Below are 18,941 nucleotides of genomic sequence, written 5' to 3'. Positions count from 1 at the left end.
GTTTGGAGGGTCTGTGACTGACTCTCTCGAATTTCTTAAACATAGCATTTGAGGATTGCATCTGACAGGGGAAAATCTCTAAAAATGTCCACTTTGGATCAGAATAGAGAGCAGGTCTGGAGCATTGATGACAAATTAATATTGTTAGAGAAATACTGATTCGTTATAACATGCAGATAATGCAGCCATGAGTTTGTTTTTAGTATAACAGAAATACTGAGTTCACATTTGGTCACTCTGTGCTTACAGAACAATGCTTAGGTAATTTCATTTCTTAGATAATTTCATTTCTATTACATTAATTTCGTTAACTAACCTTGAGCAGCAGGAGAAGTGAGCCTAAGTAGCACAGGCTCACACCCAGCATGCTGTTGATTACTTGTATTGATGATCTCTTTAGCTGGCAGAAAAGTAAGCAAGTAAAAATAGACAAATTAAAGTAACCTCACTCAAAGTACATTTTAAACAGTAAACTAGTCCATAAACATAAAAAAACCATAAAACATAAACAGAATGTTTCTCTGTTTCAAAATAGAAGAGTATGAAAATTCACCAATACTTTTCAATGGGAGATTTAAACTATGAACAGCATGTATTTGACATATCTTAAAAAAAAAAAAAAAAAATCCTTAAAGATTATTTAAACAGATTTTTCAAAACAGGTGGGCCACTGGAAGCATGCAGTGTTTAATGCAGGCAAACATGGTGATTGTACTAGGTGCTTTTTGTATGAGATATGAACGTACCTAAAAAGAAAACACAAAATGAATACCTCACATGCCTGAAAGAGGCTGGTTCCTGGACCTCCTCAAGCGGTGGCTGTTACGCTTACTTTTTTAAACCTCACATTACTAGTAACCCCACCACAGAGATACTGCTCCTTCAAGTTGCCAGACTTCTGGCTGGGGTAACCATATAAACCTTATATATGGCTGTGGAGTCTCTTTCAAAGCCAGAAATTGCAGAAGTGTCATTAATGTCTCCTTGGTACAGTGGCATCTGCCACCTTTTGGATATGTTGAATCTGAAGTCTCCTGCTAAGTGTTTCCATTGTCCAGGCACCCAAATGTGCCTAGAGAGGCCTTCCGTCTTCCAGCCCCATATCTATGGGTCAAATGCTTCCACCATATGGTGGAGCAATGTTGGCAATGCTATGGGGAACAGAGCAGGATCCCTCCATCCACTAACACACTGTACTGGTGAGTCGCCGTGCTTAAAACTCCCACTGTCTAACATGCAGGGGTTTAAATCAAGCACAAACAGATAGGAGTTTTAATACCTTCAGCATCTTTACTTCAAAAACATTACTTAAGTTTTCCTACAATCAATTAAATATAAAACATTCATCGATTGTCAGCTGAGTATTTTATCATTTTTGCTTAAATATTTGACACGGAAGCTGAAAGCAGATCTGCACAGGAAAGTCAGCAGGCAGGCACTGCTTACACTCACTTTTATTTCAGCACAGAAAAACAATAAAACCATTTCTCGTAATAATTACCTTTGAGAAAAATCAAAACACATATTTTAGGAGGTACTGAAAAGCACCAGTTTTATTTTTATTATAAAAAATAGATATGTATCGTACAAAAATTAACTGCAATGAAAAAGTATTTTTTTTTTTTGCTGTTTTTCATTTAACATAGACATTTCAAAATTTCAGCATAGTATTTAATACCATACCATAACAAAAGGTAAACTGAAACATTACATATACTCCCAAATTAAAGATGCAGTACCTTTTTACGTATCACATAAAGCTAAAAGGATAAAGGGAAATTTGAGCCAACTTTAGCATTAGGAAATGTATCCACGAGACAATCTAAACAGTTTAGCCAAAGATGCTATCGAAAAAAACTGGGAAAACTGGTCTAATAATAAAAATCCAATACATTTTGTTTAAAAAAAGTGTAACACTATTTAAAATCAAAACACCTCCAGATTTAAAGACACTGCATCTTTAAGTAAGTGGTACATTTAAAATGAACATAAAACTAAACCACAGGATTGTATTGCACACACCCTTAAGAGGTTTTAAAGCAACAGCAAGTTAAGAAGAGTCTCATAATGTAGGTTTTCTAAGGCCTAGTGGTCAGAAATTGGAAGAAATGGCAACATTGAGTGCTTCTATACAAGATGAAGGTGACTTGCAAATGCCCAAACAAGTAATTCATAACATAAAAAACCTGTGCTTTTGATCTGTTTGTTTGAAAATAAGATGCAGCAAGTGTTGGCAGCAATAACGACAGCAGCAAGATAAAAGTAAACCAAAACATCAGGCATCTTCTGATGAGAACTGTCCCAGAGGAAGAAAGAGCTTCCTAAATTAATAGTTAAAAATGCAGCAAAAAGGGGAGAATTTCATTTAATACAGCAGTGGAGGGACAAAAACAGCAGCAGTATATATGGTTCACCTTTTTTGTCACTACCAAAAAAAAAAAAAAAAAAAACTTTTCAGCACCAAAATCCTTGTAAGTTATCAACTGCATATAGCATTTTATTTATTTCCAGATTTATGGGAAAGCCTAATGAAAACTCAGGCTGAGGTCAGTACTTTGTTTAATAAGATGCCTTGAACAACAAATGCTAAAAAGGTATCAGTAAGCCTTACTAATCCTAACTCATTTTCCTCAGAAGAAGACAGAAAAGCCTTCATGCCAACCTATTCCATCCCTAGCAATGGCGATGGAAATAGAAATCGGGGGGTCAAAAACAAAACTCCTGTGTAAAACAAAGCTGTGTCAGCAGCTACTGATAAAATTTAAATTGGGGTAACAAATTTACAAAACTTAAAGGCAGCCTCTTGGAAAACTGGTTTTGGGGTTTCGGTATGAATGTGACAGGAACGTTTGAGAAATTTCTTTTTTCTTCAAGCCAACTGATGCAACACCTTAAAATCAGGGTGTCTAATTAATACCTTTCACACTGCAGTAAAACTTACTGCATACTATTTAGAAATGATGCATCATTCTGTAACTAATAAAAGTGCAGTTTTTCCCAATTAGATTTCAAAAAGATGGGTTTACAAAATTTCTCCAAATAAAAAAAAAATAATACAAGGAAAAGAATGTTTAAACACAAAATTGGCAGCATTCTCCTTATGTGCAACTCAAGCTCAAGTGCCCGTTTGCTTCATGTAAAGTTGCTGGTGACAGGTCATGGAGACCTTATAGGTTTGTTGTAGCACATTATGTGGCAGCGATAAGGCCAGCCTTTTCTTTAAATAGACAGTAAACTGCTACAGTTTTTCACCACAAAGCTCTGCTCAGAGTTCAGAAATCGAGCACTATAAAGCAGTAACTTGTGCGCTGCCACAGAAGGCCTACATCTTTGTCTTATTATACTATAATTTCATATTTCCTGAATCCTTGGAACGAACCTGTAGATAAGCTTCATGTATAGTGTTCAGGAAGTTGGAATCATTCTGCAACACAGAAAAGAGAGGCATTAAGAGTATACAGATTAAATTACAATGCAAAAATCACAATTTTCTTTTAACATTAAGACCCTAATCCCCCCTCTAGTGACACACACATACATACATACACACACACACACACACTCAAATACATAAGAATTCAAATAGCACAATATAACTGAATTTGCCATTATTCCACTTTTTATCAGATACAATGGCTATAGAAATACTCAATCCTTTGTATCTTTTAAGGGAATTTTTCAGAACAGAGAAACACAGGTAAGCTTGCTCCAGCTGGCATGGGCTGTGGGACTCTGGAAGTCTCATTTTCTAGTTATGAGATTTGTTGGGCCATATCAGAACATATTTCATTTTTAACCAAAGTGAAAACTAAGTTCAATTTATCAGGAATTCAAGAATTTTCTTTACCAGTGGTTGTCCAAGCAAATCCACAAAGACAACTGGACAAAACTAGACATGTCCGGATATGAAAACGTTTTGTAAAGATTTAGTCTAACAGTGTCACAGCTGAAAATTTCTCAAGAAAAGTTCATATAATCAAATAGTGTAAATGTCACATATGCATAAAGAACCACTCAACTCCCTTGGTACTGCAAAAAAACCTATAATATAGTCATGTGATAAAAGAAGGAACATCGCATTAAATGTTTTTTCTTTTAAAACATATGTGAACTTAACATGATTTCATCTTCAATTAAACAATATCTATAGATAAAGGTGGTGTAATTAAAAAAAAAAGAAGGAAAATCTGACTTTGTAATAGCTTATTCAATCAAAAATTAATTTGTCCTTTCTATCTGAAGAAAAAGTAAGTACTCCCTTGGGTCTAATAGCTTGTATTGCACCCTCAAGTCTGCTTCTCCTATAACTGTCTAGCAGTCTTGGACATCAACTGTGAAAAAGGTTTTCCCACTCGTCCAAGCAAATTTCTTTCAGCTCTGTAATGTTTGAGGAATGTCTTCAATGCACAGTCCATTTCAAATCCCCACCCACCTAAAGCACCATATCTTATTGGGATTCAGATTCAGGCTTTAACTTAGCCATTTCAGAACCCTTCATTTTTTTCTTTTCCACCATTCCCTGGTAGATTTACTAGATCGTTTAGGGTCACTATTATGTTGCAAAGTTTATATCCGTTGAGGTTTCACATTAATCCTTAAGCACCCCCTGGTACAATGAAGAATTAATAGCAGATTCTGTGATGGTGAGTGGCTCAGGCCCAGATGCAGCAAAGCAGCCCCAACCTTAAAATTTCAACTACCATGCTTTACAGTTGGAATTTGATTCCTATGGTGAAATTCGGTCTTTGGTTTTCACCAAACACATCTTTGAGTACTAGGGTCATTTAACTGTCTTTGCCTTGTCTATCCAGAGCACACTGTTCCAAAAGTTCTGGTTTTGGGCAAGCTTTAGTCTTGTCCTCATTCTTTCTGGACAGCTATAAACACCTTCCACATAGGTCTAACTTTGGCAGTGTCTTTTCTAAATGGGAGACTCATGCACTTTGACAAACAGCGGGAATATATACATGTATGTTCTATGATTACATTATGGGGTTCTTAAAGAGGTTCTTTCAGCATACTGCATTCTGCACTCAGACTGAACTTGACCAGGTATTTCAGATTTCTTCTTCTTGTGAATGATCTTCTGGTTGATTTCCAGTTGTTTTGGAGATCTTTCTAGACTTAGAAGGATCTATAACCTTCTTTATGAGGGCCTCCAAGTGCTATATCAATCTAGGAATGACCATAATGAACAGTTCAGTAACAAACAGCAAACCAAACTAAATGTCTGAGGTTTAAATAGGAAAGGCTTCTCCAAGATACTCTCTAATGAGGTTATAGTCATTTGACCCTGATCTAGCGTACCTAATTCTAATTTGTTGGTATTTAGAAGTATTTGAAAGGGTACATTTAGTCTCTTCCACAATATTTATATTTATGTTTATTTAAATTACACAATGGACTACAAAATGTTAAAGTTTGTTATCTTTAGAAACTGATTAAATCAAGATCAACTATTAAGTTTACTATGTTAAAAAAGAAAACAAAATATGGTATGGAGTAAGTACTTAGTGATTACACTCATGGATTAAATTCTGTAACACAACATGAAAGAAATAATACTTTCTAGGACTCCGATTACAAGGAAACTACACCTGAAAAGTTTCATTAATAATTACAAATTTGTAGTGACATCAAATAATTACACTGATAAAGTTTGCATAGTTTTAAGTGCAAGTAACAATTTCTTTTATTAAAAGTTTAAAAACTGGACAAATAAAAATCCAGCACTGAACTCCTGCCATCATGGAGATTTTTGGCAGTGTGAAATTAATCTGCTTGGGGTATTTAAGGTTCTCAAAACTGCATAAGCAAATACAGGATCACAGTACTTAATCCTATTGTCAAAATTACATCCCTAGTCAAAAATTGATTTAATTATATATTAATAATGCTTTTCAAAAGTTACAAACATACATTTACCTAATTCATTAAAACAGAAGGACATTCGATTTTACATTTACTTAAATTTGGATGTGCTAGCTTTCAATATTATTGGTTACATGCCAAAATTAAACAAGAGAAAGGGCAGAAAAAATGTTAGCATGTGAAGAAATGTCAGAGACAAAGTTGTTTAGATTTTTCTCTACAGTTAGTTTCTTTATTTGTAGTTTAGGCAGAAAGAATAGCTTATACTATGAGCATTAACTAAATGTTCTCAAGTTGTCCAAATTACCTTCATCCGAGTTTAATGTTGGCCCTAGGTATGATGTTAATCTACACCCAGGCCCGCAAGCAGGTCCTCTAACTTACAGGGAAAACTTTGGGGTTGGTGGCAGGACTGGCACTCTGGCCACCATAAAAAACCTCACACTGTTCCAGTGTGACACTGAGGTGTCGCCCACTACACTCGGGTCCCAATCCAGGGTCATAGTAACTACAGGTACTTACTGCATCTTCTTTCAATAACATGCTAATTTACAGTATGCTCTTAAGTAGGCTCTGGGCTATAACTGGAACACTTGCTGTACCGTCACCTGTGATCAGCTGGATACAGAATTAACCTATAAATTAATTTTTAAAAAATTGTTGATTGTTAAAAACTTACTGCATTAGTAATATATTCTTGCTTGTTTCTAATGCTCAGTGTATTCTTGCTTCATCACAGTGGCTTTTAAAAAAAACAGGTAATTTGAACAAGCACATCTGTAACTCATAATTAAGTTGCTGCTCTATAGGACAAATGTGTCCTGCATCTATACCGGTTTAATAAAATGTATATTAAAAAAACAATGAAATAAAACTTCAGTAAGCAGCAAAATATCTTACATTTGATTCATCGTGTTCAAGCTTTGTGGTAAAGCAAAACATACAATTGAGGCGCACTGTACAGTAGCCTTCCTTAGCATTAGACCCAAGCGTTATGCGTTATTTGGCCTGCAAAAACCGTGCTAAAAGCATTAGTCCCGAGTGGGACTTGAGTGTCATCTTGTGTAAGCATTAGAACCAAGAATGTAACAGTGCTGTCAATGTAAGTTCCTAGCATTACTAGGGCAATGTTACAGGTAGGTCATGTGCAAGCATTACGTCCAAGCATCACATGGGCAAAGGTGTCAGTGCATTTTCTCCTCTCACCTGCAAGTGTAATCAGTCAACCCCTCTGTAATAATGGAGTCTTGTAAGAAACGTTTTTCAGCAGCCCAGGTGTTGCACGCTCTTGCTAGCAGTGATGGTGAGGATGTTGAGGAGCTCGAAGTGAATTTGACCTCCAGTGGCAAAACAAACAGGCAGTGAGCCTGAGTGATTCTGATGAATCCAAAAGTGACCCTCGTGTCTGGCTGTCTGTTGACCCTGCCGAAGCAGGACCACCTTGTTTTGATTTTATCAGGCTGCCAGGAATAAAACTGGACATTGATAACCAAGATCCACTCCCTTACGTGAAGTTATTCCTGGATGATGACGTGATTTACAGAATTGTTGTCAAGGCGAACCATTACGCTGAACAGCGTCAGGCAAATAACCTCACACCTAAGCAGTTTTCCCTGTTCGAAAAGATAGAACCGGTAACGAATCTGGGCTTTTTTTAGGCTTATTGATATTGCAAGGACTTCTAGTGAAACCCGAGCAACGATGGTACTAGTCCAAAAACAAAATTTTGGCAACACTGTTCTTTGGAGAAATTATGCTCGAGTGTAGGTTTTCACTAATTGTAAAATATCTGCACTTTACCAACAATGAACACTTTGATGAGAATACCGATCCAACACCCAAAGTGAAAAATACCAGGTTATTGTAGCAAAATTTCGGAGCATTTACATTCTGGACCATGATGTCAGCATCGATGAAAGTCTCATGGCTTATAAGGGCAGACTGTCATGGATACAGAAAAAAAAAAAAAAAAGAGCAAGATTTGGCGTAAAGTTTTACTAGCTTTGTGAATCTAAAACGGGATACATCTGGAATTCAGTTCTGTACACAAGTAAAGGGACAATGTTTGATCCAAAATACAATCAGTACGGAGTTGCTACATAATTGGTGCTGACTTTGACTGATGCTCTGCTGGATCACGGTTACTATGTAACCATGAACAATTTTTATACTTCGCCAGAGCTATTTGACATCTTGCTGCAAAGAAAGAATGACACATATGGAACAGTGCCTCCCAACCGTTGTGACATGCCTGAAGACTTTGGCAGAGCTGAATTGCAGTGAGGTGATCTAGTAGCTTGGCAAAAGTGTGAAGTGTTTGTGCTGAAATGGAAGGACAAGAAAGATGTTTGTCTTCTTAGCACTGCACATAATGCAGCTACAGTAACTGTACAGGCAAAAGCCAACAAGCACGTTATGAAGCCTTGCGCTGTTGTCGACTACAACGTTCATGCAGGGAGCATTAATATGATGTGACAAATTTCAGCAACACTGTTTAAAGGGTGTCTACATAGTGGCTAAATAATATTTACATAAGCATGGGATGAAATTTAAGAAGAAGAAACACCGGATTAGTAATCAACAGTTAACATCAGTATTTGGAAGATGTGGAACAAAGTATCATAGCTCATTATTGGTATTGCAGGCTGGCCAGGTGAGGTGCACTGGAAACGTTTTTCAATATAGCAGTACAGTTAGCCACATGCTTAAAAAGAAGCTCTGCATCGGTCTGTCGTGGTGAAAAAGGAGCTGAGCCGTAAGGCAAAGCTCTCAATTTACCAGTCGATCTGTGTTCCTACCCTCACCTATGGTCATGAGCTATGGGTAGTGACTGAAAGAACGAGATCGCGAATACAAGCGGCTGAAATGAGTTTCCTCCGCAGGGAGTCTGGGCTCTCCCTTAAAGATAAGGTGAGAAGCTCAGTCATCCAGGAGGGGCTCAGAGTAGAGCTGCTGCTCCTCCGTATCGAGAGGAGTCAGATGTGGTGGCTCGGGCATCTGATCAGGATGCCTCCTGGACGCCTCCCTGGTGAGGTGTTCCGGGCATGTCCAACCGGGAGGAGACCCCAGGGAAGACCCAGGACACGCTGGAGGGACTATGTCTCACAGCTGGCCTGGGAACATCTTGGGATTCTCCCAGAAGAGCTAGAAGAGGAGGCTGGAGAGAGGGAAGTCTGGGCATCTCTGCTTAAGCTGCTGCTCCCGCGACCCGACCTCGGATAAGCGGAAGAGGATGGATGGATGAACATTTATTGGACTTGCCAATACACAAACTTATGACTGATGCGGTCATGTGATGGAACAGCACAATGAATATTCTTGGAAGATTTTTAGAACAACCGTTAGCCAGCCATCTCTGCAGTTCTGCATACTTTATATGCAGTGAGGTTGCTCCCTGTGTGACTGGCATGCAGTGCACTTGTCTGCAACACATACATTGGAATATGCTGCCCTGGATGGTCAGCTGTTAAATTAGGGCTGGTGGAGCTCTGAGGAGCAGGGAGTAGAGCTCAGAGTGGTGTACACATACATGGGCTTTCAGACTTGCCTATGTAAGATTATCTGCATTTGCACAGCTAAATGTCTGCACCCCACCCTCCTGAGCTCTGTCTCCATCCCATCCCAAATCCTGTAGGAAGGGCTACTCATAGTAAAGTGCTTTTTCCATAGAAAGCCTTAACAGGCGCCTTAGCAAAATTTACTGCATTGGACACAAAAAACAAAGATAAGCAAAAAATCTACATATAATAATTGAGCAGGTTAGGGATTCACAAGATCAATCTTGAGACTTTAAGAAACAATAGTGAATTGCTTAAATGGAAAATAATTACTTGGGGAAAAAAAAAACTATATTTTTACACAGGCCCAATAGGACCATATGTTAGATTTTTGTACTTGCTTGTATGCTGCACAATTCACTTTACAGCAGAGCAGTTTAATGTTTATCCAAACTGTAATGTTCATGTCCTATAGTTCAATTATTAGTATTTTATTCCCTTTGGATTCATATCTTGGTTGTCATTAGGGGTAAGTGTCTTTTTAAAATGCTGTCATTATAATAGTTTTGTTGGTCTTAGCGCAATTTTTTGTGTAAATCCTGTAGTCCACTTTGAAATGGTTTACTCATACTTGCACTGTTTGATCTCAGTAATACTTTGATTGGTGATTTTAATGTTTTTGTGCTATTTCACTTCAGTTTAAATTAATAAGACCCATTTTCCTTATCTGTTGTTTCTACTAATTTCATTAGTAAGCTACAATTAAAATCTATCCTATTAACAAGACCAAGGTAGATCAGTAAGACTTTTACAAACATATTTTTAAAGGATGCAAAGTATTGACAAATTATTGTTATCGTCAAAGTCCCAGAATATCGAGATATAATATTTTGCCAATATCACACACCCCTAGGTAGGATACAATGACACTAGGGTGTTTTCTTATTATAACAAACAGATTTAATACATAGGATGATAATAATACACTCATGATGTGTAAAAGGTTTACACATTTTCACCTATAAGGTTATGGTGGTTAAAAACAAAAACAAAAAAAACACTTAGTATTACCATACTGAGGCATGTACTATAATATAAAATGGTGTCCCTGCAATTTCCAGCCATAAAATGTACTGTTTTAGTATAATTCTACAAACTGTTATTACTGGTTTTATCTAGAAAATAAAACAATTGTGCAAACTTAATGAAATTATTTAAATTAAAACCAAAACTGTAAACAAAATATTTGGAAAAGAAAGGAAAACATCCAAAAACCTGCAGAAGTCAAAGTTAACTGGTATTGCATACATTTTATTGTAATTTTATAAAATGCATTTCTACTCTAATTTTAAAGAGTAGGAGGGATGAATGTTAATCTTGAACAACACATATTTTCTTATTTCTTATACTGCTCTAATGCACATCTACCTCAACTGAGAATTATAAATCTTTGTAAATGTTTTGTGAGCAGTACAGTTTATGCATAACTAACCGTGCCCTGTGGCTCCGCCCACATACTAGTGCAAACAGGACAGTGAGGAGGTCCCTGCCCAGCTCCCCTACATCTGACGTCATGCTTCCGCACACCCAAACGACCCCCCCCCCCTCCCCTCGGCCAGCACTCCTCTGTCTCGGATTAGCGTGACTATATCACTCCTGCAAGTGAACTCTGATACTTAGTGCAATGAGAGAAGTCACAAAATCAACTGGAATGTTCAAACAAATTATAGAAAAAAACCCGATCTAAACCAGTTAACTAGTTCTCATGTGAAAAGCGGACATACATGCAGACAGACAGATGTTGGACTCACACAAATATATATATACCTTTAGGAGGTGTATCAAGGCTTCCTGAAGGTGGCTACGACTTAGAATACCAGATGGTGAGTGAACCTGTTGTTCTCCAGCTCCCAATGTTAACGGAGAAGCAGAGTTAGACTTGCTTTCAAACTCATTTGTCTGCTAGCCGATTGCTGAAATACACTTGGGGAGAGCAAAAACTGATTCCAGCTCCATGGAGGGAGCTGCTGTTGTGACCTGAAAATAAAAAAATGAGTAATTTTGCAAAAAGGAAATATTTCACAATCGCTTACCCAGACAATACAGAAAGAAGTTTCACTATAAAGTAAATTATGTGGTAAAGGTATAAATGTGCAAGAAAAAAAAAAAAGTTTAATTGTTAATTTTTGTAAATTAGAAGTACTAGAAATTTTAGGCTTCCCCATTTCCTCCATTCACCATTGCTATTCTTACACTAAAACACATTTAATAAAAAAAAAATTGAACAATATAAGAAAAAATGAAGACAGTTAAAATTTTCAATACTAGGGACGGAATGGTTAAATAATATCACCTTAATTTGTGCCTAGTTAGAGTTCTATATGGAACAATTTAAGACTGAAATATGATGGTACTTCATAACATCTCAATCCCCTTAGGTAGTATGCTAAGAAAAAACTACTCTGACTGACAGATATCACATGACACTCAATCAAATGTGTGTCAATACTCTGCTATATTTAAGCATTTTATTTGGCTAAAAGGCCTACTACTGCCAAAATTGTGCTATGTGGCAGCTGTAAGTAGAAGCCAAGCTCCAAGGTAATGATCCAGTTCACAGTATTAGACTGAAATTTGTGGGAGCCCTGACCATATACAGGGTCATTCATTCGAAAGAGGCCCCGAATATTCTGTAATAACTCTTACTAGGACGAAGCAATCTGAACGAAACAATGTGTAATGTGCTCTTCAGTATATGGAGCTTCGAACAAGCCTGGATGCCCCTGCATCGGAGCGATGAGGTAGGCACCGGTCAGCTGTTGTGATGTTTAACCTCTGTCTGCTTGCGACTGCTGGGTGCATACCATGTGTACCCTTTCACTCAGTCACTCGACTTCTCATCAGGATGGTGGTGTACAGCATTGAGCAGCATGTCTTCATAGTGTGAACCAACTGGGACACCAATTTGTTTAAGCAATGTCAAAATCAACTGGATGATCAAGAGTTAACGGAAGGTTTCTTCCAACAAGATGAAGCAACGTGTCACACATCGGCAAGGATCATGGCAGAAACTAAGTCCTTCTTCGGCAACAGGGTAATTTCAAAGGGGCCCTGGCCACAACGGTCACCAGATCTGACACCACCAGCACTTTGGAAGATTTGAAAAAAAGCATCCAACGAGAAATTGCTGCTATCCCCACCCCCAAGAGTTGCTTGCCGATACATTCATGAACATGGAATGCCGTGTTGAAATGTGTCTGGCAGAGAATGGAAACCACTTCAAGCTTCGCATGTAATGCAATAGATTAATATACGTCAAGGTATATTGTGTTTTTTTTTTGGTTCAGATTGCTTCATCCTAACGGGAGTTACAACAGAATATTCTGGGCCTCTTTCATGTGAATCTCCCTGTAGTACTTTTGGTGAAAGCCTTGGCTTAAATTTTGGGAACCTATGTAACAGTTTACAGTTTTCTAGAACATTCTGTTCTACAGAGTGTTGCAGAGTCTATTTCAAAAAGCAATTTATCGTACAAATAACAGAGGGTAAAATGATTTAGCCATTAAACATACACCCTCAAGTCTTGCATACTAAAAATTGTAATCCTGCCAAGGGGCTGCAAAGTCAAAGGAATAATTTATTCAGTATTTATTCAGGCACTATTTACATGAAAAAGTGACTTATTTACAAGTAACAAATCCACTTTCTCTGTTAAACACAGGGGAGATATTTTACCCATTCTTTTTTTTTTTTGATTCTCAAACCATTCGGAGTAGAAGACAGCCAGAAATAGTCACAATTATGTATAAGACTAGAACCAACCCTACACTGGGAAAAATCAGAGCTGCCAATTAGCTTGCAATTCATTTTTGCTTAAACGCTGTCCTGAAACCTCTTCAACTGGAGAAACTTTCCATAAGAGCACAGAGTTTAATTATACTGGTCTTGAGTTATTATTAACTTTTATTTTTTTAATTAAACTGCTACTGTGAATACTTTGGGATTTCGTGCAAACAGTTTTATGTTCACAAAACATTATACATAGCATTTACAGTAAGCACAAACCATTGTGAACTTATAAGAAAAAAGAAAGGAGATTCAGTTTTTTAGTTGAAAAGAAAGCAAGTTATTAACTTTAGTCTCTGTGAGAAAATATTGGGAGAATTACTTTACTTGAGGTGATGGTGGTTAAGATGTAGAAAAGGTATAATTGTAGACAAGGACAGTTCCACAGTATATAAACTTACTGGCAGAGGTTTTGCTAAAGGTTTAGAATGAACAAAGACTTCCACTTCTTTATTCTGCTGGAGAGTCTAAAACATAAAAAATAATTTTAAGTTATTTGTTTTAACTATAGGTATAAGGCAAAATATGAGTTTATGTCATCATATTGCTCGTACAGTTCTGGGTTTTGCACTTAATGTAATATTCTGCACTAAGATTGTCACAATATCAGAGTTTTTATAGTTAATACCAGTAAAATTTCTCAACACCCATTTGATACAAAAGCAGAATCAGAAATCCCATTCAACATACTCTCATTCATTAAATAAAAAAGTTTTACATGCAAAAATAAAATTACAGTAAATAGCATATAGCCTTTAAGTAACTAAACAGCTGATGTTTAATAAAATATTTTCACATTAGCCAAATGAAAAATAGTATTCAATAAAGCTGCTAACAGTAGTTCCTCAACTATCAGTTAAGTAATACTAATGTTTACAAATATCAAAATATAATGAACATTCTATTGCATAGTCTTTCATACAGACTCTAGAAGTGCCAAACAGAACACAACTGCTAAACTGTGTTGAAACTTGACTAAATATTAAAGATGCCTCAACAACCTACAGCCTAAAAAAAGTGATGTAATTTGACACAGCCATATTAAACATATGTTTATTAGCCCATTACTGTCAGATACAGTGGATTCAGAAATTATGTAGTCCCTGTATTTCCGCACACTGTGTTGTAGATTTAATTTAAATGGATACATTTACAGTTTTCGCCCGTCAATATGCAATCAATAAACCATAATAACAAAGTGAAAACATGTTTTCAGAAAGGTTTGCAAATTTAAAAATCAAACAAAATCTCTCATTTATATAAATAATCAGACCCTTTGCAGTGGCACTCCAAATTGGTGTCAGATTCATCCTGTCTACTTTAATTACCCCTGAGATATATCTAGATCATCAATAGTGCCCACCTGAGAAAAAATTATTTGACTGAATATTTTTTTAGAAAGGCATACACCTATGTGTATACAAGGTGTCACAATTTACACTGCTTGTAAGGACCAAAACCAAGCCATGAAAGCCAAGGAACTCTCAGTAAACCTCTGCAATAAAACTGAGGTGAGGCAAAGATGTGGGATAAGGGAATAAACCACTTTTAAAGCTTTGAGTGTTCTCAGGAGCAAAGTGTCCTAAAAATTTTGAATTGTCTGCGGTTCCTAGTGAAACCACCAGGACTCTTTCCAGAACTGCCTGTTTGGCCAAACTGAGTAACTGGGCAAGAAGGACCTTGGTCAGGGAGGTGACCAAGAACCCAAAAGTTACTCTTACCAGAACACTTTAATGACACATTACTTAACTAGTTGTTAATATAATGTTAGAGTGAATTTGAAATTATGTTAATTAAAAAAAAAAAAAAAAAAAAAAAAAAAAAGAAAAGAAAATCAAATTGTCAGGTTTCAAATGCTTAGCAAGGTTTGATGTGCTTCCTCCTTTAGTTTGTACTGAGCAGAGGTATAATTTACAGACTGCTATTTTCAGAACAAACAGTATTATTCTGAGCATCTGCTTCAGAGGTAAATCGCTTCCAGAAAAGACTTTTGCTCAAGGACTGCAAAACTGAAGGGGTCATGATGGCCCAGATTTTGTCCTTTGTTGGTATATTTTACATAACCTACACATTGAGATTTACTGCTGTAGAGTGGTGGTGTGGTGCATTCTGGTCAAGCGTACAAATAAGAGTAATAAAACTGAAATTAATTTGCCTTATCACAGCAAAGCTTTCAATTTTTAAAAAGGACAATGCCACTGTACACCTGCATACAGTTAACTTATAAGAACAATCTTAAAAGTCTTACTTTTTTTTTTTTGTGCCTGCTCATTTCGTTATCATTTTCCATGTCGATTACTCACTTCTATAAAGGATTTTCTAATACTAAAATTTGGACGAATCAGGATGGGGCAAAGGAGGAACTTTCAGGTTGAGACAGGAAAACAATGGAGCCAGATTTTGATGTAAGAAAAAAGTAGTAGAGACCCAGGTTGGCAGTATTGGAATATGCCGTGACATTTCCTTTCTTGAGTTCAGTACCACTTCATCCAGATCTTTTTATTCATCGTTTACGATAGAAGAAAGGAAAGCCAGGTGGAAGAACCGGAGACAAGGAATCCAGATCAGTCACAGGTTTATTCACTCATATAACCGTTGTCCTCAGTAAGTAAGATTTTCACCTGGACTGATCTTTATATCATTATATTTTGTAGTTGTGCGTAGGGGTGGGCGGTATGACCAAAATTCTATATCGCGGTATTTTTCTAAATTATCCCGGTTTCACTGTATTTGACGGTATTTTTTTCCCATGCATGAGTGGATGTTAACCACATTTTCCACTGCAATGACTGGCTAAGAATAACCTATTCCACTGTCATGAGAATTGTACATTGTACAAAAAAACATTTTAATGTGCACACAAGTATTAATACAGGTTTGCATGGCCCCATAAAGTAATAGTTTTGAAGGGGGTGGCACAAATGAAGAGAAGGAATCACATTGCATGACAGATGCAGTCAAAATATAGAACCTTTTTATTGATCACAGTTTGCAAACAACTTAAACTAAGATTTTGACAACTTATTTTCAACCATCCAAAGAGGCATTTAGACTTAGTAAAATATCCAGAGGTGCTTGTCAAAAGTTGCACTGCACTGAACATGTCTTAGAAAAGGAAAAATAGTAAATATTTTTTGTAAACCAACTACACTTTGTTAATGTTAATAATCTCTGTCCACTGACACGTTACAATGACTTTTTAAACAACTTTACCATCATTAAACTGCAAAATATTTAAAGTAATAAATAATAACAATACAATAAATAATAGTGCAACTTCCAGTAATAATACTATTACTTCCAAGACTTCAAAGCCCAGGTGTATTACAGAGTATTCACCAAATTAAAATAAAACAAAACAAGTGCAATTTGGTGATGACACCTTTACCAACTGAACCATCATTAAGGCAAACTGCATTAATATGGACCTTGCTTCAAGCTAAGCTATATACATAAATAATAAAACTGCAACTTGCATTTATAATGCTATTTGTGGTATGGCCCTACGGAAGCGTATTAGGGCCACGGTGAAGAAAAAAAAAAAATACGGACACTGTGAAGAAGAAGAAAAAAAAAAACTTATGTCGAGATTGAAGTTGTCATTTCCACTTTATTCTCATAGTTTATTTTGTCATTAAAGTAGAATGTCGTAAACTAAACTTCATCCTAAAATCAATGTTCAATTTACTAGATTTTCTCAAACCTCGTCATAAGTTAATGTAGCACATTAAATGCTTTGTGTTGCGTTCCCTGACCCAGTGGTTAATCGCTACACGCTTCTTAAACTGACTTCCTCTGCACTAAGAGGAGGCACCGGCAGCAATTGCAGCACAGAATACATTCACTTCATGAAATTCCTGCTCTCTGAAAATGTAGAATGCCAAGATAAATGTTCATGATGAAATGCATTAAAGCAGGTATTAAACATGCATGGTAGTGCTGCTCCCTCGCAGTAAGGGGTCCCCAGGTGTACGTTCAGTGTAGAGAACTTTATGGCAGGTGTGACGAGGCTCCAAAAAACTGGATGCATGAATGGTTATTTCACAGGTTTAACTTAAATATTGTGTAAATATTGGGTTTGTGATCTGGTCGGAGACACAAACACAGAATTTAATGGAAGTTCTTCTGAGCGGGCTTTCATTATTGCATGCGTGCTGTCTCTGTCTGATGTACCAAACCCGCAGTTCCCAGCTTTTCTTTTTCTTTCTCCACATAACCAATCACCACATGATAAACGTCTTTGTGAAATTAAACCTAGTTATAAACTTAGACCACGGAGTGTTCAGAACTTTAAAAAAAAATCTTCGTTATACATGTTTAATTATGCCATCCATTCAGGGTTGCTCCCATCCCAGCAAGCAGTATGTGTGAGGCAGGAGCAAATCCTGAATGTGGCGCCAGCACAACGCAGGGTGAATACGAGCAATACATACACTAGCAGGGTCAATATAGCCTAAAAAAACACCACATCCTACATGATTATGAAAATAAACTGAAGCATGCCAAGTAAACCCACCAGAAAAACATGGAAATTCAAGGCAGGGAACACCCGGGACCCACTTGCAGTGACACAGCAGTGCACCCTCAATGCCACCGTGCACCCACATGATCAATACATGCATTAATTCATTTAATCATGAAAAACATATCAAGTATTTATCTTAGCATTCTAAATGTTCAGGGAGCAGGAATATCATGAAATTAATGTATTCTGTGTGGTGATTGCTGCCTGCACCTCCTTAGTGCAAGAGGAAGTCAGTTTAAGAAGCACGTAGCTATTAACATGGCTCAGGGAACACTTAACACAAGGCATTTAATGTGCTACATAACTTATGACAGGGTTTGAGAAAATCTAGTAAATTAAATATTCATTTTAAGATGTAGTTTAGTTTATGATGTTCTACTTTAATGACAAATTACGAGAATAAAGTCAATACGTCGACTTTAATCTCGACATAAACGGTGATAAAATAGAAATGTCAAGAATAATGTCAACATGTCGACATTATTCTCGACATAAGCGTTGAGATTAAAGTGGAAATGTTGAGAATAAATTCAACATGCTATCACACTATTATTATACATTACTCAGGTACATTACACAGTATTGAAGAAAAAAAAAAAAGTACAACTTGGCTTGCAGTATTATCCTGAAGTATAGAAACAGTATTCACACATTTGAACATAATGGTCCACATCCGACCTTTTAAAGTATCTACAGACAACAGACATGGCTCCTTTTTTCGGCAAAAGTTCTTCTGTGTCATCATGTTCAACTTTATCGTCTGCTACAGCTTCAGTTTCAGAATGTTCTCTGTCCATTTTCACCGTTCAATACCTCCACAATCGCATGTACTCCGTTCCATTCGTGTTTAGCGATGCAGCAGTGAAAACGGTCCCCCCCTTAAACAGTTTCCCACTGCGCCATGTTCCGAACGTTGTTTAGGCTATTTAAACCGGTGTTGCGTTATAAGTAAAATCTGTATCATAACAAAAATAAAAAACGTTTTTTGGTATGAACTGGTATACCACCCAGCAGTACTGTCAATAATATCAAATTATATTACATGGAATTAGGCTCTTACAATAAAGCATTCAAATAATTTTGGGATTCCAAATGAATTAGACTCTATTATACCTCTGAAAAAATGTCAAGCAGCACCTTATTTCGTTTTCCCACATTTTTACTTGCTTGTTCTATGTTATTGGGTCCATACTGAATCCCAA

The 18,941-nt window shown here is 36.8% G+C and overlaps 1 protein-coding gene across 3 annotated transcripts in view; it reads right to left on the bottom strand.

The window, feature by feature from the left end:
• Positions 1 to 1,370: 1,370 nt before the first annotated feature.
• The window catches only part of dcp1a (decapping mRNA 1A), a 61,847-nt gene continuing 44,276 nt past the window's right edge, over positions 1,371 to 18,941 (bottom strand). The window contains exons 8-10 of one of the 3 annotated variants that reach the window (XM_028824345.2): positions 13,616 to 13,681; positions 11,196 to 11,405; positions 1,371 to 3,424 (exon numbers count right to left, since the gene is read on the bottom strand). In XM_028824345.2, the coding sequence (XP_028680178.2) occupies positions 11,331 to 11,405; positions 13,616 to 13,681 (141 nt within the window). In that variant the 3' untranslated portion in view covers positions 1,371 to 3,424; positions 11,196 to 11,330. Of the gene's footprint in view, positions 3,425 to 11,195; positions 11,406 to 13,506; positions 13,682 to 18,941 lie in introns of those variants that run through there. The other 2 variants (XM_051921099.1, XM_051921100.1) reach the window with 2 other exon arrangements.

This window comes from Erpetoichthys calabaricus, chromosome 18, assembly GCF_900747795.2.
Source record: "Erpetoichthys calabaricus chromosome 18, fErpCal1.3, whole genome shotgun sequence".
Taxonomy (NCBI): domain Eukaryota; kingdom Metazoa; phylum Chordata; class Cladistia; order Polypteriformes; family Polypteridae; genus Erpetoichthys; species Erpetoichthys calabaricus.
Note: the sequence above shows the minus strand (reverse complement) of the source record. Positions and strands in the feature narration are given on the sequence as shown.